Genomic DNA, 27,388 nt, shown 5'->3' with positions numbered 1-27,388 from the left:
TTATTTATTTAATTAATAATTTAATTAAATTTTTATATTTTTATTAGGAACAGCAGCTTAATCACATATGATGACTGTTTTTTGAATGTAGACATTGTGAACAGCAGCCTAATGGACAAACCGGTTTTATTCGGACTGGTCGCAATCGAAGGATACCGATGACATTATGTAATAAAAGTGTTTTTAGATTTGTGATTGGACTTTTAAATTCCGAGTAATTTTAATCTAAAGTTTGAAGATGTGAAAACTCGAGATACAGCTAGTGGTAGCGTCGTGAATTTGACAGCGACATGAACATATACACGCATCAATCAAGTCAAGCGATCATGTCAAGCAGTCAAACGGTTATATTTTTATTTTATGCACTTGGCGTCGCGACGCTACCGCGTCGCTTGATTATCTTGTTTAATTAAATCAGTTTTTGAGTAAAGAACCCTCAAAACTAAATCACATACTTATACCTAATGAAAAGGTAACTGATTGTTATTTTGTTACACTATTTTACTGATCCATAAAAATAACGCGTTATATTCCTTAAAAAAAGTAATATATACTCATATTATATACATATATAATATAATTTATTCATTTTAATGCTAAAACTAGATTAGATGTTCAGATAGAAGAAGTAAATAAATTATTTATTTTTATATTATTTTTTTTGTCAAAATTGTAATAAAAGCAATAAAATTTAATTTACTTTATTCTTTCTTAATTAATAATAAAAATATTATATTGGCATGTTCTATATCGGTATTCATTAGTTAAAATTATATTGATTAATTTTTTTTCAGAAAGAATTAATTAACTTAAAAAAAGTAAATAAAATTAGTGTAATAAATTTTAATATTTGCTAACACGCATTTTACTTTCAATTCGAACTTGTAATTCAAATTTTTTTTTTATTTCCATCGCATATTATATTCGCTGATAGTCTTACTGCTATAAAAGAGGATTTGCAGTCAGTCGGGGTCGACTTGCGTTAATAAGCGGAAGTGTTCGATTGTTGTCTACGTTAATGGAATAAGGGCGAATACTTTGAGAAGTATGTGATACTATATAGTGATAAGACGATAAAGATCGAGATAACGGTAATTTCATAATGGCGATGATCAAGATTTATTGATCTATATAGTATATCTACACGATTTACACTACATGGATTATACATCCAAGAATGACACATTAAATTGTTAAAATGAATTATAAATTCAAATTGAAATGTGACTTTTAATAATGAACATTTTGAAATCATTTTGACATTTGTAGTTTGATGTTATCGTGACTTTTTGTTCTACTTAGATATATAAAGCCTCTATAATCTATCTATACTATGCATATATATATATATATACAATTAATGTGCTCTTTGTATTTAATAATTGTTTCTTGCTTTCTGCCTCTTTCTTCTTTCCTTGTTGCAACGATCACGTTTTATCGACAATCGCGTTTCTTAATAATTATAATATTTTTTATTTTACAACAGAAAACAATTAAAGAAACAGGATGAAGAGTAGAGAAAGTGAAAAATTGAAAAAAACTGCAAAAAGCAGAGAGTCATTGTAATATTTGTATATATATAAGCGACTTTTCAATTCATTTTTAATTTTTCAATCGTACATTATACACAAATGAAATTTAATGTGTTTCGTAAAAGCTGCACTTGCGCTTAATGTGATTAATCCGCAATCGAATTTAAAAACTTGTCTTATCTTGTACCATAAAAGATGCATATACGCATTGTGTGATATACAGCCCCATGTATTGTTATGCGCCATGTGAACTTTATAGCATTAGCTTTTTTCTTTTCTTTTAGAGATAATTTTATAATGGAGTCTGTTTTCTGTGGCTGAATTAGTGTACTTTTGAAGCTATAAGTGAGACAGCTATATATGTTTGATATTCAGCGAAAGTGAGAAAAAGAGTGTAGTCTTTCTTTCTGCAGCAGTGTTGTCTAAGTTTCGTAATATTCTTAATTTATAGGTAATTGGATCTTCTGGACATATTGATTTGATCGACGTGTGTCGATGTTCATTATGTCTAATTCGATCCTTTCTCTCCGATAAGAAAAATAAAGACACTTTTCAACAAAATTAAAGGATATATATCACTAATTGTTTTACTCTGCGAAAATAGGCAAACTTCGAGATAGAATAGCTTCGTCAAAAATCGTCGTATCGAGATTTTTAAAAAAAAGTATTTTAAAGCTTGAAATCTCTACTTTTCAGAATTATACTGTAAAAACCTGATAAGTATTTCATAAAGTTATAATACATAAACATAAATGAAGATGCATCGGATCTCGAAATTTTTTACGAAATTTGCGAAGTTCCACGGAGCCAAGTAAAATTCTTCATTTATGTCTGTGTAACATTTATGAAATGTGGCGTCGAGTGACTCACCGCAGCTCACCGCTCGGTGCGATTGACTCGCGATCTGTAGACCCGAGTTCAATCCCACGTACGTGCGCCCAAACGCAATTTTTCGCGTTTAAGGTGATGCTGAACCCACCTATATTATCGATAAAACGAGCGTTTTTGACGTTTTTTTTGTTTTTGTCGAACCACTTCGCAGTAGTTTCACAGAATAAAAATTCCTTCTCCACGATTAAAATATCCGAGCTAATATAGATTTCTTTATCCATTTGACCTCAATATGGCGACCAACGCTGAAGATAAAAATGGATAAAGAAATCTGTAGTTTCATACTTTTTCCAGCTTTGGACACAATATACACCAGGGGCAGATACATATTAGCTCGGATATTTTAATCGTGGAGAAGGAATTTTTATTCTGTGAAACTACTGCAAAGAGGTTCGACAGGAACGAAAACGTCAAAAACGCTTGTTTTATTGATAATACAGGCGGGTCCAGCATTACCTTAAATGAGCCAAAAAATCGATCCACCTGGTGATCAAAAGATCTATGATCATCAGCAGCGCCGTGTTCGGATTCGGCGTTAAACTGTAGGTCCTATACATCAGTATACATATTACTTATTAGTTATGGATATTTGTCTCTAATATCCGACTGAGGTAGGATTCTGTGGATCAATATAATTACCCACAAATCCGAAAAACAATCTGATTCGAGAAACGAATATAGGCCTCGGACAAAAGAGGAAGAGGCCTATAGACGTCCTATAATGCTTCCACATAAGGAGATAATAGGAGTCATTATTTATTATATTATAACTTTATGAAATGTCAGTAATACGGTTTTTAACAGTACAGGTCTGAAAAATATAGATTTCAATCTTTAAAATTCTTAATTTTTTAAAAATCTTGATACGATGATTTTGACGAAACTATTCTATCTCGAAATTTGCCTATTTTTGCAGGGTGGAACATCCTTTAATTAATTTTGTTGAGAAATGTAGTGTATAAATAATAAATATCAGTATACGCATGCAGTAGTATACGTAAAATCAATTATACAGTTAATTGAAATTACGTATTGCGAAGTATAATATATATTTAAAAAATTATCATAATTATATATAATTTAATAGAGCAATGTGCGTCAGCTTATTAAGAATCTGATTTCTTAATTGCGATTATTTTTAACGAAGTTAGCAATTAAAATCAAAATGTTTCTGTACTTAATTCGTAAATATAATTCAGGAACAAAAATCGTAGAAACATTTTTTAAAAACAAATTTTTAGAAAAATCTTTAAGTTTTCACGTTCGACAGTCGAAAATTTTCGCAAATTCTTTTTTGGCGCATGACAGACTCACAAAATGAGAAGAAAAATTTTCCTTTTTTTCGGGAAATTGCTTGTAATTTTTTATATATGTAAAAGTTATCAAATTCATACGAGCTAAAAAATTATAAAATTATTTTGAAAGTGAATTTTAAAAATATAAGTTAATAACAAGGCTCAATATAAATTTAGAAAATAATTAAAACAACAGGGCTACGAGCCAACATTCGTTAAATAGTAAAAGAATTAGTAAATAAAAGATGTCATTAGTTAAAAATATAAATATAAAGTTTAATAAAATAAAAAATTTAAAGAACAGACGTTTCGACCTTTATTAGAGGTCATTTTCAATGTTAAGTCGCAATATCGTTAACGATGTACAGACAAAGAAATTATAAAAATTCACGAATACATAAGTAAAAATATTAATAAAAAACGAAAAATAAGCATATACGTTCTGTGATGTGAGTATTATTAATCTCACTCGCTATTGAAGACATATCGTATCGGAGTAAAATTATACACAAGGTAATTAATTATCTTTTAATTTAATTGTTACTAAATTAACAAAATAGATATGAGTTACTTACGTTATTTTGTAGTCTTACATTATATCCATTTCAATTTATTGCCTTGTGATTTGACTCTTTTACTGATCAATTGACTCTTATATTATATTCTTTTTGTTATATTCTTTTTTTATTATTTTTATCTATTACTGACATTGTTTTATTATGTTACTATTTGATTTAGAAATGTGAAGTTTCACAATTTACAATATTTGATGTCTTGCGTTGTCGATGGACTCTTGCCATTTTACTCCGATCTTCTATTTTAAATTTTTTATTTTATTAAACTTTATATTTATATTTTTAACTAATGACATCTTTTATTTACTAATTCTTTTACTATTTAACGAATGTTGGCTCGTAGCCCTGTTGTTTTAATTATTTTCTAAATATTTTAAGTTTTAAAACCTTTTTTTATCAATTTTATTCATTTTTGACGAAGATATTGTATAATATATATAGTTTTGAGCTAACAAAAACCATAACTTTTCCTCCAACCTAATATTTTAGTAGATAAAACGCTCATAATATGATAAATCGTTAGGTTGATTATATCGTTCAGTCATAATAGTAATAATATTGTATTATGCGTTTTTATAACGTTATTATACTGCAGTTTTTATTATAATATAATGTATCGTTCTATTGTTGCCGGTACTCATTCATTGCGCAGATTTTGTACATGGCAAAAAAGCTGCGCAATGAAAATCTAACGTAACGACATCGTGTCGTTAAAAGAGTCACAGAATAGCATTAGCCTAACCTAACCCCTAACCTATCTTACTTCAAATGCTTGTGTATCATAAACAAAGCGATGATTATATTTAAATAGTGAATTTTACAATATAAAAAATTTCAAAGAATCAATGGAAGTGAATTATCGAAATGTTATCACCGCGCATGCTTATATCACACATTCGGTCGATACGGCAGATTACTTAACCTTAATATATATCGCTTTTATAGTAATTGTACAGTTTTTTGTGGCGGTGAACATTTTTATTATCGCTTTATTATACTTATTCTACGTGTTATGGCACAAGCTCAGAGAAAATTTTAGAAAATTGAAATTGGTGAGACGAAATAAATATATATAGTTAGGGACTTTATTGAAAAATACTTATTTTTATCAATTAGCCACTTGAATTAAATTGAAGTTACATCATTTTGAATGATTATTAACATTAAGGTCATTAACATTATTTATGCAGATTATTTAACGGGATGCTCGTAACTAGAAGAAAGTCATATTAATATATATAATTCTTTAAACAAAAACACAACTTAAAATTAATTAACGAATCCACTAAGAATTTCCAAATCCAATAAGAATGCTGTCAAAACTAATGGGAATAATGGATTACTTAAAGGACCCTCAATTAGTTGCATCGATTCAACGATTTTTTGGTGTTAAAATATATTACAATAGGCATAAAGATACATTCCAAGAAGAGGAGAAAAAATATACAAAAATTGATGATAATGAAGACAGTTATATTTCAACTTGCCATAGTGAAAAGATTAATGATTGTGATGTAAACCAACGATTGAATGTATGTACAAAGCAAATTAATTCTTTGGAACAAAGAACAACTGAAACAACAAACAAAGAAACTTTGATAGTTTCAAATAATCCAAACTATACAATCACTAATTTATTTTGGTATTATACATTTGTGTTTGGAACTGAGTTAGGAGACGAGATCTTCTATTCAACTTTTATACCTTTCATGTTTTGGAATATTGATGGAGCTGTTGGCCAAAGAGTAGTCTTAGTATGGGGCATTATTATGACTATTGGTACAATGAATTAATAATAAAAAAAGAATAATAAACATGTATACATTAGTTTCTTGTAATTTATCTTTAAATTTGTATTATTTACCTACAGGACAAATACTAAAAGATGTAATACGTTGGCCTAGACCAGCGTGTCCTCCAGTAGTTAGATTACAAGATAAATGGTCACAAGAATATGGAATGCCATCTACTCATGCCATGGTTGGTTTGACAATACCCTTTAGCGTAGTATTATTTACGATGGATAAATATATTTATCCATTTTCTGTCGGTTGCATTATTGCATCTCTTTGGTAAGTAATATATTGTAATTGGGGTTCAATTGCTATGTTACAATATTTGCTTTCTGGCTCCTTGTATTAATGTAAATTGAACTCTGCAACATGCAAGACTTTTCTAGGTGTACAATTGTCAGTACGAGCAGATTGTATCTAGGTATGCATACTGTGCTAGATATTGTGGCCGGTTTAGCATTAGCGATTGTGTTAATGATTCCATTGGTACCTTTAGTGGATATAACAAGTTCTTATATTATTACAAATTTTTGGCTTGTAGCGATGCTGATTGCAATCAGTATTGCCATTACCATATATTATCCATCAAGCTATAAATGGACACCCACTAGGTAGATAATGTCAATATTATAATAAATATCACGCTTACACACACAATTTGGCTTTAAAAACCTTATATCTATACGAGTAACATTTTTATATCTTTCAGAAGCGACACTGCCATGGTTGTATCAGTCACAGTAGGAATTTATGCAGGAACATGGCTCAATTATTATACTGGTCTGTTAAGGACACCGCAAGTTTTGCCACCATTTCATATTGGTTGGCCAACATACTCTATGCTCAGTCATCTAATTATTAGAACTGTACTTGGCTTTTCCGGCGTTATTGTAACGAAAATCTTTTGCAAATCATTCAGTTATATTATAATTTGTAGCATATTACAAATTAATTGGAGAGAACTTATGAAATGTCTGGATTACAATAGTAACCAAAACAAGGTGTTTGTCGATCTAGTCTATAAATATCTATTTTGTTTCATGTTAGGTGTAAATACAGTGTATTTGTTTCCACAAGTTTTTAACATAATAGGTATCGGACGACCAGCATTTTACATGGAAGTATGAAAAAATTAGCATGCAATTTGTTGATAAATTTATATTACTCTATGAAATATATTTAAATTTTATTTGTTTATTGAACTTTTATAATTCTAGAAAGATAATTTATCTTCACTTTTTCAGGTACATTTCTTAAGCTTTATATAATTGTGATATAGAACATATTCCTTTTTTTTTTTTTTTTTTAATGGAGTAAAGAACAACAAAATATAATGAAATAGTTTTTAATTAAATTTCTTTTAAAACGATAGACAGTAAATAGAATTATAACTTAATATTAATTTTATTTTTATTCTGTTGATATGTCTATTCGTAACATCTGAAAACAAAGAAAAAATATATTATAGGCAATTGTTGTCTATAGGTAATATCTAATTTAAAAAAATATACAGATTCTTACCCCAATGTTGTAATCGAAAAAAGCTTTCGCATTATCTGCTTTTAGTGTATAAGGCAGTAAAGTGTCATATGAATAACAAGCTTTCTCATCTGTTACATTTATACGATCAGAGTTGATCAATACTACTACATCATCGACTGAAACCTACAAGTGATAATGCATATTTATCTTATCTGACTGAATATTATAAAGACTCTATATGATAAATCCATTTAATAATTTTGTGACTAACACTTTTTCGCATATCAAATAAAGCGATTATATGCTCAATTGGGCCTTTCGCTGGTTTCCTTAAAATTACACAACCTGTTTTTATTTCCTTGTCAGCTGATAGATTAGTTTTACTACTGATAGGCTTCGTAGAATGTGAAATTTCCTCGATCAATGATTTGTGACCCTGTGGCTTTTTAGGTTTACGATTTTCTATTCTATGTTGCTGAAGTTTTCCCATTACCTAGAATAATATGTAATTAGAAATATGCTTATGAAATAATATGCGAATATAATTACACTAAGGAGTATATGTTTTAACAGATACTTATTTTATTTTTTATATACATATATGTACTTACTGTACGATTTTTAAGAATAACATAATTTTCTGTATCAATCTCTTTTTGAAATTTTTCTGTCACGCCACTCAATATAACTAATGCTGTAAATGCCATAAAATGTTTCTTTTCTCTACATTTCTTGAGGTATGTGGTATTTATCATGACATCATATGTTGCACTAGGTGTTCCAGCTGTAAAAGAAAAAAAAAACAATATTTTATGATTGACAATTGTATACAGTGCAGTATCACTACTTTAACACTAACAGACAAGTAAAAGATTTTTATTTACATCTATCTGCTTCTATTCTTTCAAAACCAATACTCATTGGTATGACATAAGCAGGTACTTCATCATGTTCGTTTATAAGTTCAAGTAATTTAGTATCAGATATATCCTCTGGTGGTGGAATTTTATCTGATGTACATATATTGACGAAAACTTTTTCTCCATTAACGGTTCGTGTTTTCATACAGATGCCTATAATATTATAATATGAGAAAAAAATCTCTTTAAAAAAAATAATATACAACTTATTTGTATAACAAACAACATGCAAAATATATTATACAGACCAGGAGTGGGTTGTACAAGGATAGATGGTGTTGAATCATATTGTTCCATTAACTTGTCCATCTGACTCAAAGCATCCTTATCTTCATTCTATCAGAGAAACATTGAATACTTTTATTATCATTCATTTATATATGTAAAATACATCAATAATATATCAGGGGACATGGTAGTGTTTCGGCGCTAACATACTATTTATTATACTTACAAGTAATAATAAATTGTTAGCCTTAATACAGTCATCAACTTCGAGAAAAGTGGCATCACCCATAATTGCGACAAATTCAATTTAATTTAAAAATAAAAATGTACTCAGATTCACTTTTTTATCAGCACTTTCGATAACTTAAATACTAAGACTTAAATGTTATAACACGTACGTCATCAATTAAACAACTAAAATAACAATCTAGTTCAGTACGATAACCATGCCATGCCGGTCTTTTCTGTTTCCCTGAAAGAGAAATCCAGAGAAATCTGAAAGAGGAGTAGAGGTAGAGAACATGAAGTGATGAGGGCTTTTTTTCCTGTAATCGCAAAATCCTTTGTGCACTACTGCCCTCTGAAGAAATGATGTGAGATGTCAACTATACAACAATATCCACGCGCATGCGCGTTAAGAACAGTATAATTATGATTATATCCTCATCAAATTACAACTGAAATGTAATATATGTATATATATTTTTTCTGAAGAGTTTATAAAGAAAAGTTGAAAAATATTTACATATTTGAATTGTAAAATTTTTTATAATTGTTTTAAAGACTTCCTCAACCACAATAATGATTTTATTATAAAAATACATTTTGCCAGAAAAAACTGGACAGGAAACACCAAAAACATTTTATTGGTAATACAGAATGACATTTTAAAAGATATCATTTAGATACACAGATAACTTTATTTTATCTGTACGTTTGTTTTGAAAGATATTTAAATGTAATACATGGATAACTTGATTTTATATCTGTGTATAAAAAGTTACAGAAGATATGTTAAAAATGCTGTAGAATAAATCGATTCGACAAAGACATCATGGATCTGAGGGTGCTTATAATTGCATCGCAATATATATATATCTATATAGATATACTATGTATTTGTAGTTTTTTAAGTGTACGATAGATGGCCAGAGGAGTTACAATAATCTTGTATTTAATTTTCGACTGGCGAGGTTTATAAGACGCAGCGTGTGACGGGTGAAGCAAAAAGGGTACTCGCTACTTCAATAGCGCGTCATGTCGATTTAACGTCGGCATGGTGGGGTATGGCTATCAAGGCATACCCAGTACGTAATTTTTGGTATCGCGAGGCTGTTGGCTGTCAATATGCACCGACGCCTCCATCTTAATTTTCTTATAAATGAGTAAATGATAGGGAAATAATTATCAGTGTTTCAATAACTCGTTCAATCTCGAATTACTCAATTATTCGCTTTTTAAAATATTATTGTTGTGTTAATAATTGAATAAATGCAGTGAAATATAGAGGGGATGTTCAGAATTTAAATGTCAAAACTTCGAGAGCGTGTAGGGAATCGATAAACTAAGAAAAAAAGTCTTGTACTAACTAAATTAGTTAAAAATTATCAATACGTCAATGCTCTATATTTAAAGCTTTTAAGTCATATTTTGATTTCATTATTCCGTTTCCGTTTCAAGTTTTTTTTCTTTGTGTTTTCGACCATTAAAACTCTCCATTATAAATTCTGTCAAAGTTTCATTTTTATTTTTTAGTATAAAAACCAAATTTTTATCTATGGTTTTATGTACATTAAAATAAGTTTTTAAATATATATTATCTTTTAAACATATATTCTTTATGCTCTGAATAATATTATCATTTCATTCTATTACATATAGACATATATATTAGCTATTAGAGGAACTTTGCAAACAATTGGAAGAGGAATTCCACACTACACTAAAAAATCAATATGACAACTGCTAAAGGAGATAAGAGAAAAGAAAATGAAGAATCAAACGAAAAAAAGTTAAATAGAGATAATCTGTTATCAAAATATAGCTGCAAGCATCGTGTATTAAAATCCATCAAGGAATTAAACATGCGGCTTTAAAGAAGAAAGACAACCAAATTGAGGAAGAAAGAAATTAGAGATAGAGAAAAGTTAAAAGATAGAAGTATAAGGCCAAGATCATGACAAAATTGGTTAAACGAAAAGAGAGTAAAACTATGAAGAAAGAGAAAGATAGGAAACAGAGAAAAATTGAAATTTACGGAGGAAAACTTAAACAACAAGCTCAAAAGCGTAGATGGACAAACAAACGCAGGACAGATATCTAAATGCGAAAGAGACTGTGAATAATTATACAAGGGTGCATGTATATAAAAACATCTAACAGTTTTCTTTTTTTTTTTTTTTCTAAGAGATGCACATAAAATGTATTCGAATTTTACTGTCTAGAGAATAAGTGCGAGTTTCTAGCGTGCAAAATTAATGACTCATCCGCCTTATTATTATCCCGATCTTTCACATTATGACTTTTTTCTATTTCCATACATTATAAGGATAAAATACGTGGTTTGAAGTTCAATATGAACCGTCAGATATGCGGCAGTGGAGGCGTTTGAAAGAAACGTTCTGATCTGCCTCCAGAAAGATGGTCAAAATGCTTTGACGAGTGGTTTTATCAAACGGAAAAGTGTTTTCACTGTAAACGGATCCGAGAGTATTTTAAGAAAGAATAAAATCAATTTCAGAAATTAATTATATACGTTTATGTACGTATTAAAATGGATAGTATTTAATTTTTTAATAAATTAATTTTTATCAATATCCTTTCTTGTTCATATGTTTAATACGTATTTTATAAATATATTGTTACTGAGTTTAATTTTTTATATTGTAACAAACCCAGTGAACAACATGTTAATTAATAATTGAAATTTTTGTCATTTTGAACATTTCATTTAATTCTATTTAACCTGCTAATATTTATCTAAAAATAATGTGCAAGTTAAATAGAATTAAATGAATTGTGTGTAACAGATTAAATGAAATGTTCAAAATGACAAAAATTTCAATTATTAATTAACATATATGTATAATGTAGCATAATTTAAAAATTAAATTAAAATCATTTTTCATAATTTTTAATTCTTTAATAATAAAAAATTGAAAATCCGTTTAATAAATTTTACTTATTAAATCTTTATAGCATACTTATTAATAATTTACATTAAAAAATTCTCTTTTTTATGTAGAAATAAACAATTAGATTTTCAATTTTTTAATTCTTTAATTTGGCAATTTTTGGATAAAATCTGATTATCTGGCTTATTCGGTTTTGGTGGATATAATTTAGTATCCGATTTTTTTTTATCCGACAAACCCCATTATCAGTTGCATTCCTAGTTATAACTTTGTTGAAAAAATATAAAAAATTTGAGGAAAACAGAGATATACCATTACCTTTTGTGATGTTCCGTTTTCTATATTTTCATTATTAACATTATAAGTAATTCTCCTTCCGTGGCGTCGAGTGGCTCACCGCTCTGTGCGATTGACTCGCGATTTGTAGACGATTGTAGACCCGAGTTCAATCCCACGTGCGCCCAAACGCGATTTTTCACGTTTAATGAGCCAAAAAATGGCTCCACCTGGTGATCAAAAGATCTATTGATCATCATCACGCCGTTTAGGCACCATGTGGTACAAAATAGGTAGTTGTTTTTTCATTTGGAAAAATACTGACTATTATTTCTGATATGTCTTTTGAAAAGGAAAAGACATATCAGAAATAATAGTCAGTATTTTTCCAAATGAAAAAACAACTACCTATTTTGTACCACATGGTGCCTAAACGGCGTGATGATGATCAATAGATCTTTTGATCACCAGGTGGAGCCATTTTTTGGCTCATTAAACGTGAAAAATCGCGTTTGGGCGCACGTGGGATTGAACTCGGGTCTACAATCGTCTACAAATCGCGAGTCAATCGCACAGAGCGGTGAGCCACTCGACGCCACGGAAGGAGAATTACTTATAATGTTAATAATGAAAATATAGAAAACGGAACATCACAAAAGGTAATGGTATATCTCTGTTTTCCTCAAATTTTTTATATTTTTTCAACAAAGTTATAACTAGAAATGCAACTGATAATGGGGTTTGTCGGATAAAAAAAAATCGGATACTAAATTATATCCACCAAAACCGAATAAGCCAGATAATCAGATTTTATCCAAAAATTGCCAAATTAAAGAATTAAAAAATTGAAAATCTAATTGTTTTTTTTTCTACATAAAAAAAGAGTTTTTTAATGTAAATTATCAATAAGTATGCTATAAAGATTTAATAAGTAAAATTTATTAAACGGATTTTCAATTTTTTATTATTAAAGAATTAAAAATTATGAAAAATGATTTTAATTTAATTTTTAAATTATGCTACATTATACATATATGTTAATTAATAATTGAAATTTTTGTCATTTTGAACATTTCATTTAATCTGTTACACACAATTCATTTAATTCTATTTAACCTGCACATTATTTTTAGATAAATATTAGCAGGTTAAATAGAATTAAATGAAATGTTTAAAATGACAAAAATTTCAATTATTAATTAACATATCATGCTTTTTATACATAAAATAATAAAGCAAATGTTCACGATGTGAAACGCGATAACAACTCTGGAGCTCCACGTTAGACTGAAATGATAAAGAAAAACTTAATTTTGTAATTTTTGTCGTTTTCAACATAGATTAATTCTACCTCGAGGCACGTATTAAATGCGTATTAATGCGTATATTTTAATCCTGGAAAAGGATTTTTGAATCTGCGAGTGACAAAAAAAAGTATTTACGATACAAAAATTATATAGTTTAGTCGGAATTTTCGACATTTCTAAAAATTCTAAGATAATTGGAAAATTTATATAATTTAATTTTAATTTATCGATTGTCGATATTAAATTCAAATAATGTCACCTACAGCGCCATCCATGGAACTGCAAGATGCACTAACTCGCAAAATGAAATTTCCATTGTTGGCGCCCAAATGATCGAGTGTCACTACGATAATACGATCCAGAAAATAAGAGAGAAGAAGAATCTTGAAGAATCTTAGAAAAATGGCTTTGTGGAATAGCGTACAGTCGGGCTTTAACGTCGATGATGAGACTGTCAATTTTGGACCACGAATAATCACGGAAAGCAATGGTTCTCTGCACGAGGCATGCACTGTAGCAACGATTCAATCGCTTGAAAAGGTTCGTATTACATCAATAATATCTCGTAATTTATCTGGTGCGACAGTTGCATCTAACTCGCAATGTTTTTCATCAACGTCAGTGTCAGCTGTTTTTTACACGATATAATTGAAAATGGGGAAAATGGGAAATTCAGCAAAATTCTTTGCTTGAAAGAATCAGTGTCGTGACAACTCGAACGAAACGGTCGTGTTTCGTGACGTTTCGGACGGGTGTCGCGTCATCTCGATTATTTTTTTTTTTTTAAAAGTGTCGCCGATTTTTCGAGCGTACATACATTTGCGTTTCTCACACACTGAAATCCTTCCATTCATTTTTACGGCTTGAAAGCGTTGTGTAGATATAGGCCAACACAAGCGCTCAGTGGCTGAAAGTCGAGTTGTATTGGAATCGTATTATCATTTTCGACCATTTTGTATCGTTAAGTCTGTTCTTTATTCTTGCATTGTGTGAACTGGTATACACGGTGCGATGAGTTGAAGTGAAACAAATATATACATTCTTTTTGCTTCAACTTATTGTACTGTCAGGAATAAAGAACACTATTCATGCGAAAGAAATTGCCTGATTTGAATTGGTTGGTATGTTGTATATATTTTTTTTTACAAGTATTTTTATTACTCTATTTTTTCGACCTTCGAAGGTCAGTTTCAGTAAAATTCGGCTGCGGGAACCAATAGTGGAGCAGGAAGAAGCTTAAAAGAAAGCACAAAGTACTAACGTATAATTTTTTAAAGCAATATCAAGCCCAAGATATCAAGTGAGAAAATATCGATAGCCATAGGCTAATAACACGGTTTCAATCTATCAGAAATCAGATATGCCGGAATATACAGTTTTTGATAGATTGAAATTGTGTTATTCCCTCGTATTGTGTCGGGGCTTCAAGTTTTTTTTTCGTTTAAATCCGTGTGAAATGCGCATGCTTGAGTTTTGTTTTGTTTTGTTAAAGCGCGCATTTTAAACATGACTTATTGCGATTTACATATTTATTATTTTAAATAGAAAGAATATACAGAACTCTTAGTATTAAAAAATTAATGAAATAAAAAGGCAATTAAGAGTCAATAAATTCACACTAAACAGTTACATGCACACAATCAAATTAAAATACAAAATATTGAAAGTAAAATGTTTTTGATTTTCAATATTTTAGTGTGAATTTATTTTATTTTAATTTATAATGTAATATTAAATGATCTATTAGATCACACTTATAGTATTGACTCTTAATTGCCTTTTTATTTCATTAATTTTTTATTTTATTATATTATATACATTATAATTATGATCATTATAAATTATGATGATTCATCATAAAAATCAATCAATACATGTCTTTTTAAGGTGGACCAACAACCAAATGTCATAGCATCTATTCAATATTCCAAGATATGTGTAGCAATTGACAAGTCTATTACAGTCTTTAACGATGAAACATGCGATGAAATATTATATAATATTAGCTTTCCCTCCATGATAGTCAGTTACTGCATTTCCAAGGATGGTTTCTATTTATTTGTAATACTCACAACCAGGATTTTGTATTGTTTGTATTTAGAAAATGCAAAAATAATTTTTACCAAGTAAATATTATTTATCTTTTATTTTTTAATAAATATTTAGTTATCTACAAAATTATTTATATAAATATAGTAGAAATATAATTCTGATTGCATAAATAACTTCTGATTATAGAACTATACCTGGATGTAATAGTAGGGATAATATAATAGAAGTATTTTTAAAAGAGCAAAGTGAAGAAGCATTTATCATTCTTGTTGCAAACACTGGAGCTATTTATAGGTATCACATTTACATACTTATATTTTATCATATCTTACTTATGAAATTTGTTTTATACAGGGTGTTTGAGAAGTAATGAAAAATTTCTTATAGGGGTGGAATGGACTAAACTGAGAAGAAAAGTCCTCTACCATTTGAGAAGTAATGAAAAATTTTGTCGCATAGGGGTAGAATGGACTAAACTGAGAGGAAAAGTCCTCTACCATTTTACAATTTTCACAATAGTTAACGAGATATTAATTTATAAAAATATCCAAATTCGCCCGGCCCATCGCCAAATGCAAGCGCGCGGCAATGGACAATGTCTAGCGACGATCATTGCCGTTTGTTATAAACAACGCGTGTCTAGCGACACACAAACGCGCGCCTCGTTGGACGGTTGTATTCAGCCGCGCGTTTGCATTTGGCGGTGAGCCGGGCAAATTTGGATATTTTTATAAATTAATATCTCGTTAAACATTGCGAAAATTGTAAAATGGTAGAGGACTTTTCCTCTCAGTTTAGTCCATTCTACCCCTATGCGACAAAATTTTTCATTACTTCTCAAATACCCTGTATATAACGAATTTAATATCTTGTATAATATCTGCTATTCTATAAATATTTTAGATTCTCCAAATTTTATCCTGAAACTTTAAAGGCTGCATTTCTCTCTGATTCAGTTGCGAAATATGGTGCAGATATTGAGTGTTCTCTTTTGTTCCCAGGATTTACTTCTCAGGAGGTAACATAAATGTATATTTTAAAGAATTTATTTAAAAAAAATGCTTTTATAAATATTCACTTTAAACAAAATTATATAAATATTATTCATTTTCCACGTCAGTTTGTAAAGAATATATTACAGTTTCTTAGCACTACAATAGATGTATCATCAGATGAACTATCGCTATCTATGGTTGGAACAAATTCAATATTTACTTGGCCTAATGAACAATACATCAATTTTCAAAATGTATTTTCTTTTGGATATAAAAAGTTAAAACCGCTACATGGCAGCAGGTAATTAAATTTAAAAAATTATTTTAAATTTATATTAGTTGTGTGTGAATTTGAATAATATAATGGTTTTGAATTTATACATATCTTAAGTTGCATAATATATAAAAATACTTTATCTTTTAGTAAAATGCTGTGTTTACGTACAGACAATATATTAAGTATGGTATGTCTGAATACATTTCTTACATTAAAAATATGTGATTTCCCAGTGTTTGATTATGATGTAATACAACATGATGATTATTCTGAAATTTTATTTTTAACGTATTCTAAGGACGATTATGCTACATATACATTACGTATTATTTCTTATCCAGGTAAATATATTATTTTCCAGATAGGTAAATGTATTTTGTAAGTGGTTCAGTTTTTATAAATTAATGAGATACTTTTGCTCTTTTAGATTTTGAACAGAAGTTAGAAATGAATGTATCTACTAATATTCATTTATTCAAGTGTTTACATACTTCTGATAACCTATTTTACATAGAAGGTATCGCTACTAACAATGAGACCGGTATTATCGATACTTTTAGAATAAAAACGATATTGAAAAGTATTCCCGAAATACGTTTAGCGAAACTATTAAAGAAAAGACAATTTGATGCAGCTGAAGCTTTTGCAGAAAAATTCAATCTTTCAATGGAATCTATTTATTATTCTAAAGCAGCATTGTTCGTAGAACAGCTTAGTCCATGGACAAAATCTACTCCTAATTCAGTCAACGTAGATACATTGATAAATATTCTAAATAAAATACAAAATGTGCAATATGTGATTGAATGTTGCAATAAAGCTCTCATTTCTGATTATATACAAATGAGACGTATATATTTATATGCTCGAGAAAGAATAATGCAAAATATTAAGGTATTTATACCGTTAATCGCTAATTTAGTGTTTCTATATTCAATTTATATTCTTTGCAGATAAAAAATATAGATGATTCGTTGAATACCAGTCTATCTATAATAAACGACGCTTTATATAGACTTGAGACTTTTCACATGATTCAAGATACCGAGGCAGATACGCTATTGAATGATGACGCAAGTATGAAAGAATGGATACAATTTTCACAAGCAAATTTATTGGAAGAGTGTACTACTCGTTTAAACATGGTATCATCTAATTATAATCATACACATATTACGGTGTAAGAATTTATAGAAATTACTATTGTACTTTATAATATTTAATATTTGTATACAGGGTCAACTTAAATCTGCTACATTAATTTGGACGAGGCACCTTCCTGATCTTGTAAAACATATATCTATACAAACTGTACAAAATATTTTTACAATTTTACCTGAAGATGTGGATCTATCATGTTTATGGCTTTGGCTTATTCATTTTATACCAACTTTATTATCCTTATTGCCTGATGCAATAAATGAGATTATGTCTTGGAGTTTAAAAAAATTAAAATATCTTGAGATATTTCATCATACTGTATGGCCAGAAATCGGCATTGAATTTGCTAAAAAGTTTATGAAATTGCTCAAATTTGAAGATAATCAGTTGGTATACTTTCATCAAGAGTACAGATATCAGAACTCTCTATTGAAACAGTTTATGGTTCTGTTTCAAGCTTTAACTGACATTCAACAACTGAAGATTGTTCACAGGTCAGTAATATCGTAATTTTAAATTAGTTTATTATAAATTAATGTTAATTATTTTTTAAATACACAATAGATTGAAAGTACCTGTTGACCTGTATATTGATTCACCCGTAGAAGCAATTTATATGTTGTTGGATAAAATACATCTTGACCAAATATCGAATTTTATAAATACGTTCCTAAAACAATATATATTTAATAATAATTTACAAAATGATACTGTCTTTTGTACGTATATTCAGGTTTGTATGATATTCTCTAATTTTACAAAGATATACTTGAAGACATAATACGTTGCTTATAATATTAAATTTTTATTAATAATTCTATAAATGTGTACATTGTTGTTTTATACTTTTAGAAAACCATAAAAAATTCGTATAGTTGGTGGTTTAATGAAGAAGCTACATGGGAGAAAAGAGTTGCTATTATAATAAGCCTTATACATAATATAGAGGTGAACATCAGAGATACACACTATTTGCGATGTTGTAATTTGTAATATAATATATAAAATATCTTTCTATTCATTTAATGCAATATTTATTTTATGTTACATGTTACACAACAGAAACGACTGGAGCAAACTTTAATAGTTTTAAGAAAAGCTCCAGTGCCCTGGAGTTCAACTATAGCTACTTTAGCAGAAACTGGCATTAATTATGACCATAGTTTGTCATTTAAAATTAAAATTGAGTGCGATTATGTTCCAACAAAACTTATTTTAAAGAAATATGGATATGCGACAATTGGTGTAAATAATGTTGGTATAAACTCTTGTATTATATGCCACAATATCTTTATATGTTGTTACTTTTAATAAATTATTTATATTTTAGAGATTGATATCACGCATAATAAAAGAAAATTACGATTCTATGATTAATGATATAGATGTATTAACTAAAGATAATCAACAGTTAAAACAAGATGCATTTTGTCAGTGCATAAACGCTCGATTAAATGAAAAGTATGTTGTGAAGAAAATGTATGTTGTAAACCATGTTTAAAACATTTATCTTATTTACTGCAAATACATTTGTTTTAGAAATCCCCAGAAAGCAATGGATGTATTACATTATTTGGAAAATAATATTGCCAGTGTTTTATATTGTTGTGAAGGAATTATTAATTATATTATTGCAGCTTTCTCTTTTCAAGTGATGGTCTTTGATACAGTATTAATTTTATAAAGATTTTTTTTTTAATTATAATTAATTATATATATAATATTTGCTTTTAGAATGCAACAACATCCTTGATTCACCATATGGAAATATTGGGTTGCTTAGAGTTTAAAATATGTAACTTATTAACACAATCAAATGTTTGTCCTTATCGTTGCAATAATATCATTAAAACGATAAAAGATTTAAAATCATTGTACGCACTGAAGAAACATTACGATATTGATATTTCTTTGAAAGATTATCACATGCAGAAGTCATTTGTGTTGCAAAACTATATCTCGAAATTACTTTCAAGTAAAATTTCTAATTAATAATTTAATTTATATATATATATAAATTGTGTATATTCAGTATATTATATAAACATAATATACTGAATGTACACACTTACTAAGAATTTACAATTTATTTATGATAATTTAATAGATATTAAGGAGAATGATTGGTCAGTAATGCATAAGACAATTATTAAAGTTGCCGAGTTGCTGGGATTAGAAAAGTCATATGCAACTTTATCTATGTTAGAACAGATGAAAAACTTAACAAATTTAAATGAACTAGAACATCTCATTGAGTAAATATTTTACATATTTTATACTTATAATTTTATACTTACATACACATATGTGTATATATGTATAAAGTTATTTATTTTATGTCTTTACAGTGATGATGATTTATGCTCAAATATAATGTCCAAAAAATTTGAGAATATACTAAAGATATGCTTATTAATATTGCAACATTCTACTGTAGACACCAACGTTGTAAAAGTTGTCAAAAGTTTAAGTATATCGGTATTAAATACTTGTCAAGACAGTATGTATCACAAATATATTGATAATTTAAATAGCAAAAAAAATATCATAAACTAATATATATATATATTTCAGATGATTTACAGTCTGCACTAATGGTTTACACTTGTGCTAATGTATGTCCAAATTTTCCTATTCAAGAATGTTTTGATACAAAACAAAGACTCGTACCACAATCTAATTGGAAGCTATATACTATTTATAAGGATCAAGCAATATTTTTAGATGAAAATTTGTTGCTTCTATTTAAAGATGCAATGTCTTTGCACTTGTATTATTCAAATCAAATTAATATTAATACAAATTGCAATGTACGTATTGTAAATTATATATAATTATATACATATTGTAAATTATATACGTATTGTAAATTTTATATATATACGCACGTTTTATTTATAAAAAATGCTTTACGATATATCAATATAATTTGTTTATGTAGGAAGAAATGGATCAACTATTATCTAATTTCTTGGAGAATACAAAGAAGATGCAACCTCAACACAACGATTATTCTTTACTGCAAATTTTTAAAACATTTTATTTCATGTACTATGGCACGTCTATAAGAAATGAAGAGAGATTAACAGAAATGAAATGTATATTATCACAGCTTTTGATAAATTTATTGAGAAAGTTGTGCACTGGGCGATCGTTCGATTTGCAGTTGGGACTGTCGGCTCTCTTTATGTTATCTGAACAAGAAGCATGCGATTGGCTTCATACAATTTCCGCCTCGTAAAAAAATTGATAAATTTTTTTTTTAGAAACTAATATAACAATGTGTAAAGATAAAAATTTATAGATTTCAGGCTGACCATATTCGGCATTGTACAATCTCAACTTTGGGATATGAATATTCGCGCTTGGGGCAAAATCGATCATTGATACAGACATTTGAGAATCACAAGCTACTGCATATTTGGGCACAACGACTGTCGGATTATTCGATAAATCCTAAAGGTACGATCGTGTGTATGTGCGTGCGTGCGTGCGTGTACATACATTTATTATTAAACGCAAATTTTGTTATATATATTAATGTATGTACATATTTAATGCAAAAATATTTTCAGAGGTTTTAATGAATAGTGCTTTAAACAAAAAAGAACTTTTACAGCAGATCATAAGCAGTAATAAAGAGAACATGATTTCCTTACTAAAGGATTATTGTTGTAGCTTTGGATTTAATTTCAATGATTGCCTTTTACTTTATTTACAAGTATTACTAAAAACGTGGAATCCAACACTAACCATTTCGAATATAAACGTAAATAAAGGTAAAAGATATAAGAGGAAATATATGTTTATAATTAACATTTATATATGTATTTTTATATATACATTATTTTTGCATGGTATCGAATGCGAATTTAATAATTAAATGACATTTTATAGAGTTACTCATCTGTAAAGAGGAAGTCGATGAATTAAGAAAGAAATGTAATGCAATTGTTGCGCAAATGCAAGATATATCTATGTTGAAGCAATGCATGTCTACATTATGGCAACATGTAAGTTATAAGAATATTTGATAGTATAATTTTTCTTATAAAAATTTTATATTTAAACAATATTTAAATCTAAAGACCATCAATGTACAAACGATAATTAATACGAATACGAAGCCTATAACAGTCTAGCTTGGATCTTTAATTATTTTATATTTAAATTTATATATATAGATTACATTTTACCATTATGAAGTATTCATTATATTAATGGATCTCATAGAAGATAAAGATATAGAAAAGAGGAATTATCTCTGCTTTTTGCAAAATTACACTCGGAGTGGGTAAGTTATAATTCCCCATATATTAATTTTAAGTTTAATCATACATATGTTAGGCCTCCTACATCAATGGAACATAATGAATGGATACAGCTTAATCCTGGACATAGTACGTTGCCGGCAATAGCACAATGGAGACTTCCATTCTTACTTAAAGTTGATATTTGGAAAATTATTAGTAAATATATTTTTTAAATAAATTTTTAATTAGATCATTTAAATGATTATTTGACTTAATTTTATATTTTATTAATTCTCTTATTATAGCTCCCGAGTTAAATTTAAAAACATATGACAAATGGCTTGACATCGCACCCGTACTTAATTTAGAAGCACATCTCATATGCTCGTTAGCTATTAAGGGTGAAATGGAAAAAGTATGGGCAAATAATTCTATTACATCGAAAAATACTACATGGTCGCTTTATTCAAAAAACACCACGTTGCTGAAAGATAGCAAGAAATGTATACAACAGCTGACAGACTCAGATGGATTCTATTATGGTACTGCAGCATTGTATTATATCGTAAATTATACACCTCCGGGTGCTGATCGCGTCGCTGCCGCGAAAGAATGTTACGAGTATGCTCAGCTAGCTGCACAAAATTCTACTAAGTTCAAAGAAGGAAAAGAGTTAGAAGTACGTATTCTTTGTTGGTAATCTTTGTGTAAATCGTGTCTCTATGCTATATGAAAAAGTAAGTGACTTCTGTGTGTATGTGTATTATGTGGCGTCTGCTTTCAGAAAATTAAATTTAAATATTTAACATTTACGTCTGAACACATTCTACGTACGTACGGATTGGAAAAGGATGAGTATCTTGCTCTAATCGAGTATCCATATAAGCTAGTGTATGCGTTGTATAATGACAAAAGTATACCATTACGATATCGAACCGCAACCAAATATAAACCAGATATTAACGCTGCCGTTAACGAGTTGGGTAAATTGTTCTCGTTGAATACGATAAAATTGCGTATGGATTTATTAGAAGAATGGCTACAATCCAATGCCAAATATACTGAATTGTCTCAAAGTTTTACAGAAACGTTTATAGTGTCAAAAGAATCTGATCAGAATACAGATTGTGAAGATAATTTACTTAGGTAATATTATCAGTATACATTTTTTTGATATCGTCAATTTCTAGATTAATAATTGATTCTAAAATGTACTTCTAGGATATGTTATATACTGGAATATGGAGATATGGATTTGTTTGCACAATTTCTTATAAACATAGGCTTTGGCAATCGTCATGGCGATACTGAATATAGTTACAACGTACGATATCGAGTATTTCAAATACTGCAGACTGTCGTAGATATTCCTACGTTGGAGAAATTGACTAAGCAAGATATATGTACTTTTAGGTAAACATAAATATAAATTATAATGAACTATGGCGTACTATATAGATTTATCTTACAATAAAACATTAATATTTTAATATTTCAGAAAATATATGAAATCATTACAGTACATTGGGAAATTGGAATCGTTAGGATTATGTTACAGTATTGATTCATTTGAAACATGTTGTAAACGCGAGCTTGTTCAAATCTTATGGAGTAGTCAGCGTCACGTATCCTATGCTCTCTCTGTTATAGCACAGATTTGCATCGAGTTTGAAATCAATGATATCCTATTTTGGGATGATACTTTGACTCAGATGAGGAAATTGCGAATGGTTATAATGATTATAATGTCAGATATACTCTTTTGTTTCGAAAATTATATTAAATGTGTATTTTTAGATAAGTGACTTAAAAAAAGTTTTATTACAATTACGAGATAAAAATGTCATTGTAAATTGTAATGGTTATAAAACGGGATGGCAATTGATTATCTCTGAACCGTTTAGCAAGATGGACATAAATCCAAATTTGGAGCAAATTGATAATTGTATAGAAGCGGTTTGTCTGCTATATTCATGTCCTGTGACACACGAATTGGACTTCACCGCAATCGTGAGAGATTGTTTTCAAAGTCAACAGGCGCACTTAGCTGCCGCACTTTTACCATTTTTAAATGATGTTGAAAATAAATTCGTTTTAGAGGTAATTAAGTCAATATTTGAATATAATATGAGACAGAGAGAAACAGAAGATAACATTAATCTTTTTTTAGACCATTAATCAAAAATGTCAAATTGAAAAACTCATAGAAGATTTAAATCATTTATCTTCAAGAGGAGTACTCACGATTACACATGTAAGTTGTAATAATTTTTATTTATACAAAACATAAACTAATATTTATTATTTTTATGTGTAGAGTCTCGCTATGGTACAAAAATCTATACCATAAAGAACAAAAAACGAATAAAATCTTTGTATCAGATTAACTGGAAGATTAACCTATTTATTAAGTCAAATTGTATAACACTATATTTATAACATATAAGAAATAAATTTCCTTTTAACTTTTGCTTTGTACATAAATTTCCTTTTTATTTTTGCTTTGTACATAAAATCGTAGCACAAAACTTCTATTTCAAATCGTTGTTATGTGAATTACGTCTTGTGTTTGATCAATGAAGTTCTGCGACCATCTTTGCAGACCACTTATTGCACTTTCATAATTTATATTTCTCTTACAATCATGGTGAAATTAACAACAGACATCGTCGAAAAAAAGTGTTCTCAAATATTAACTAGTAAATCACTCAGTAAAACAATAAAAAAAGATGAATTGTGGAAATTAACTCATTTACATATGAATGACATGTTTATCAGCAGTATTGTAAGTTACATCAATTTAATAAATTATAAAATTTATTTACTCTTAATATTAATATCTTTATTTACTCTTATATCAAATTTCACAATTTTATTTAGGACAACATCGCTATTTACAAAAGCTTAAAAGTCCTATATCTTCAGAATAATAACATATCAAAAATAAAGAATCTACATTTTGCATGTAGTTTGACACATCTGTATCTACAACATAATACCATAACGAAAATGGAAAATTTGGAATCTCTACAGAATCTCCAAAAACTTTATCTAGGATACAATAATATTGTTGTAATTGAAGGATTAGAAAATACAAAGAAATTACAAGAATTGCACATCGAGAGTCAGAAAATACCACTCGGTGAATCATTATGCTTCGACCCACGCAGCGCTTTTATTTTATCTGTAAGAGTATCATCTGAATTTCAGATTTTTATTATACAGATTAAGTTGAAATTTGTTTATTATAAACGTTTTTTCTCCCAGATGTGTCTAAGAGTTCTTAATATTTCTGATAACAAAATGATATCCTTGAGAAATCTAATAAGATTTCAAGAATTACACACGTTGGATGCAAAAAATAATCTGATCGATAATATGGATGATTTAACTGCGACAATAAGTACATTGATTTCTTTAAAAGATTTATCTTTACAAGGTAATCCAGTTACGCGATCTTACAGATATAAGGAAAATTTAATTGCAAACAGCGTTTCGCTAGGTAAAGTTACACATTCAATATTTGTTGTCATTTATTCATGTTTTATTACTCAATTATACTTTAATTTTATATCAGCTAATCTCGATGGAAAAATTGTAACCGACATATGTCGAAATTTTATGAAAAGATTTAAAATGGAGAAACACAATCAACGTACAAGAAATGCAACTAAAACTCAATTAGGAGATGATATAACAAGTATATCAATAATGATTTTTATTTCCTTTAGTAGATAGAAACATAGTTATAGACAGAAAATTTATCTTAGGTTCTCTGAACTTGCCACCAGCCTTCAAAAGATCTATCTCGAGAGCAATTTTTCAGCATCCTGGACCACATTTATCTATAACAATTACCCCTGGATTTCTTTCGGTAGGAAGCCAGCTACATGCGTTCCCACTTTGGACGTCAGGTAAAAAAAAATAAAGATTATTACTTCCATTGCTATATTAACAAGATATTTTTATATGTAATATTAGCATCTGGCATCAGAAGTACCAAGGATAATCATGTAATACCGAGACCATTTTGGAGTAATGTAATTAAAAACAAGGAAATCCGTTTAACTCGCTCACATAATAATAAAACAATTGCATTACCCCTTATTTAATTCTTTTTAACAATCTGCTAACAACTATTATTATATTTAATTATTATTTTAAATTGAATCAATACAGAACGTAAATAAATTATAACTGTAAATGACTAAAATTTTTATATAGTAATAATATATAAAATAAAATGCATGTATGCAATAAAGACATAAACTTGAGAATCACAATATTATTTTTATAGCACTGTTCAGCAATAGAAGGCTACACATTTTCATTACTTTCATATATGCTATTTAAGAATTTCTTTTATAAATGTAAATAGAATTTACTCTATGTGTAATGTGTACATATTAAATCATGATAGTTCCAGGAAAATGTCAAATAAATTCACATAAATTCGCGATGTCACATGATACAAAAATTGTAAATGCAATAAAAATATAATTGTTATAAGCTGGGTAACTATTACATATTAAATATGCAGTATATTTCCAATAAACTAAACAACAAAAATGCTAAATTATAAACTTACGAACTATATTTGTACGCTGCTTGAAGATCTGTACATTATTTGTAAAATTCCTCTTATATTTTATATGATTATTTATTCATGCAAATGTAGTAAATCGTTTTATAAAATTAATAAAGCAAGATCTGTATTCTCGAAATCAAAGAAACCTTTCTTTTACTGGCTTCAAATATTGCTATTACATAAACATACATGTGGTCTCCAAGCAGACTTAAAATATAAAAGTATATTCTTAAAAAATAGGAATAAATAACAAAAATAATACAAATATTTATATGACGTACATATATGTTAGTCACTAAGCATGGAATGTTAGAATATAAAATAAACATCTCTTCGCTTATACGCGATAATGAAAAAGATATATACCGAAAAATAATATAGAACTTATTAAAATGTTATTCACAAAATCTTGAGACACCTGTTTTACAATATGTAAAAAAAAAAACAAGTAATCATTTCACTAGCAATCATTACGAATTATATAAAATTATAACGTCGTCTTGAGCGTATCTAAAAATATTATCTTATATTATGAAATAGTACGAGATGTAATGAACCAATATATATTTCGTGGCACACAAACAACTCGTCATTTATCGTATATGTATACGCATAGTAGAGCAGGTGAT

The 27,388-nt window shown here is 28.5% G+C and overlaps 4 protein-coding genes across 5 annotated transcripts in view; 3 read left to right on the top strand and 1 right to left on the bottom strand.

The window, feature by feature from the left end:
* The window catches only part of LOC108782958 (sphingosine-1-phosphate phosphatase 2), a 9,082-nt gene extending 1,869 nt beyond the window's left edge, over nucleotides 1-7,213 (top strand). The window contains exons 1-5 of one of the 2 annotated variants that reach the window (XM_018551358.1): nucleotides 4,849-5,345; nucleotides 5,484-6,072; nucleotides 6,164-6,365; nucleotides 6,473-6,697; nucleotides 6,796-7,213. In XM_018551358.1, coding sequence (XP_018406860.1) covers nucleotides 5,604-6,072; nucleotides 6,164-6,365; nucleotides 6,473-6,697; nucleotides 6,796-7,213 — 1,314 coding nt within the window. In that variant the 5' untranslated portion in view covers nucleotides 4,849-5,345; nucleotides 5,484-5,603. Of the gene's footprint in view, nucleotides 1-4,848; nucleotides 5,346-5,483; nucleotides 6,073-6,163; nucleotides 6,366-6,472; nucleotides 6,698-6,795 lie in introns of those variants that run through there. The other variant, XM_018551359.1, reaches the window with a different exon arrangement.
* A 283-nt stretch (nucleotides 7,214-7,496) lies between these two features.
* PIH1D1 (PIH1 domain containing 1) lies at nucleotides 7,497-9,071 on the bottom strand. The gene is made up of 7 exons (XM_018551430.1): nucleotides 8,943-9,071; nucleotides 8,737-8,824; nucleotides 8,453-8,641; nucleotides 8,180-8,352; nucleotides 7,840-8,061; nucleotides 7,608-7,751; nucleotides 7,497-7,526 (listed from the first exon to the last, which is right to left on the bottom strand). Exons 1-7 carry the CDS (start codon nucleotides 9,003-9,005, stop codon nucleotides 7,497-7,499), a joined length of 909 nt encoding a protein of 302 aa, XP_018406932.1. The 5' UTR covers nucleotides 9,006-9,071.
* A 4,764-nt stretch (nucleotides 9,072-13,835) lies between these two features.
* rod (kinetochore component rough deal) lies at nucleotides 13,836-24,521 on the top strand. Its single transcript, XM_018551332.1, has 25 exons — nucleotides 13,836-13,973; nucleotides 15,321-15,480; nucleotides 17,272-17,651; nucleotides 17,711-17,902; nucleotides 17,994-18,412; nucleotides 18,483-18,651; nucleotides 18,771-18,866; nucleotides 18,981-19,163; nucleotides 19,249-19,379; nucleotides 19,556-19,569; nucleotides 20,026-20,173; nucleotides 20,267-20,375; nucleotides 20,860-21,155; nucleotides 21,223-21,380; nucleotides 21,494-21,697; nucleotides 21,816-21,931; nucleotides 22,103-22,212; nucleotides 22,266-22,387; nucleotides 22,477-22,854; nucleotides 23,011-23,317; nucleotides 23,393-23,584; nucleotides 23,670-23,901; nucleotides 23,969-24,271; nucleotides 24,342-24,425; nucleotides 24,489-24,521. Exons 1-25 carry the CDS (start codon nucleotides 13,836-13,838, stop codon nucleotides 24,519-24,521), a joined length of 4,674 nt encoding a protein of 1,557 aa, XP_018406834.1.
* Nucleotides 24,522-24,647: 126 nt separating this feature from the next.
* Nucleotides 24,648-26,295, top strand: LOC108783017 (protein phosphatase 1 regulatory subunit 42). Its single transcript, XM_018551435.1, has 6 exons — nucleotides 24,648-24,956; nucleotides 25,052-25,357; nucleotides 25,439-25,673; nucleotides 25,749-25,871; nucleotides 25,942-26,085; nucleotides 26,153-26,295. Exons 1-6 carry the CDS (start codon nucleotides 24,816-24,818, stop codon nucleotides 26,281-26,283), a joined length of 1,080 nt encoding a protein of 359 aa, XP_018406937.1. The 5' UTR covers nucleotides 24,648-24,815; the 3' UTR covers nucleotides 26,284-26,295.
* Nucleotides 26,296-27,388: the final 1,093 nt, after the last annotated feature.

Source organism: Cyphomyrmex costatus, unplaced genomic scaffold (genome assembly GCF_001594065.2).
Source record: "Cyphomyrmex costatus isolate MS0001 unplaced genomic scaffold, Ccosl1.0 scaffold14, whole genome shotgun sequence".
Classification (NCBI taxonomy): Eukaryota; Metazoa; Arthropoda; class Insecta; order Hymenoptera; family Formicidae; genus Cyphomyrmex; species Cyphomyrmex costatus.
Note: the sequence above shows the minus strand (reverse complement) of the source record. Positions and strands in the feature narration are given on the sequence as shown.

What these genes read in the sequence shown, in the direction of transcription:
- PIH1D1 (XM_018551430.1), bottom strand. Translation starts at nt 9,005, where the DNA reads ATGGGTGATGCCACTTTTCTCGAAGTTGATGACTGTATTAAGGCTAAC. An exon ending in CCTTGTACAACCCACTCCTG is followed by an intron (nt 8,642 to 8,736) that starts GTCTGTATAATA and finishes ATAATATTATAG; the next exon opens with GCATCTGTATGAAAACACGA. An exon ending in TTATTCTTAAAAATCGTACA is followed by an intron (nt 8,062 to 8,179) that starts GTAAGTACATAT and finishes ATATTATTCTAG; the next exon opens with GTAATGGGAAAACTTCAGCA.
- rod (XM_018551332.1), top strand. Translation starts at nt 13,836, where the DNA reads ATGGCTTTGTGGAATAGCGTACAGTCGGGCTTTAACGTCGATGATGAG. An exon ending in CAAAATTACACTCGGAGTGG is followed by an intron (nt 22,213 to 22,265) that starts GTAAGTTATAAT and finishes TACATATGTTAG; the next exon opens with GCCTCCTACATCAATGGAAC. An exon ending in CAAGATATATGTACTTTTAG is followed by an intron (nt 23,585 to 23,669) that starts GTAAACATAAAT and finishes TTAATATTTCAG; the next exon opens with AAAATATATGAAATCATTAC.
- LOC108783017 (XM_018551435.1), top strand. Translation starts at nt 24,816, where the DNA reads ATGGTGAAATTAACAACAGACATCGTCGAAAAAAAGTGTTCTCAAATA. An exon ending in ACATGTTTATCAGCAGTATT is followed by an intron (nt 24,957 to 25,051) that starts GTAAGTTACATC and finishes AATTTTATTTAG; the next exon opens with GACAACATCGCTATTTACAA. An exon ending in GTTCCCACTTTGGACGTCAG is followed by an intron (nt 26,086 to 26,152) that starts GTAAAAAAAAAT and finishes ATGTAATATTAG; the next exon opens with CATCTGGCATCAGAAGTACC.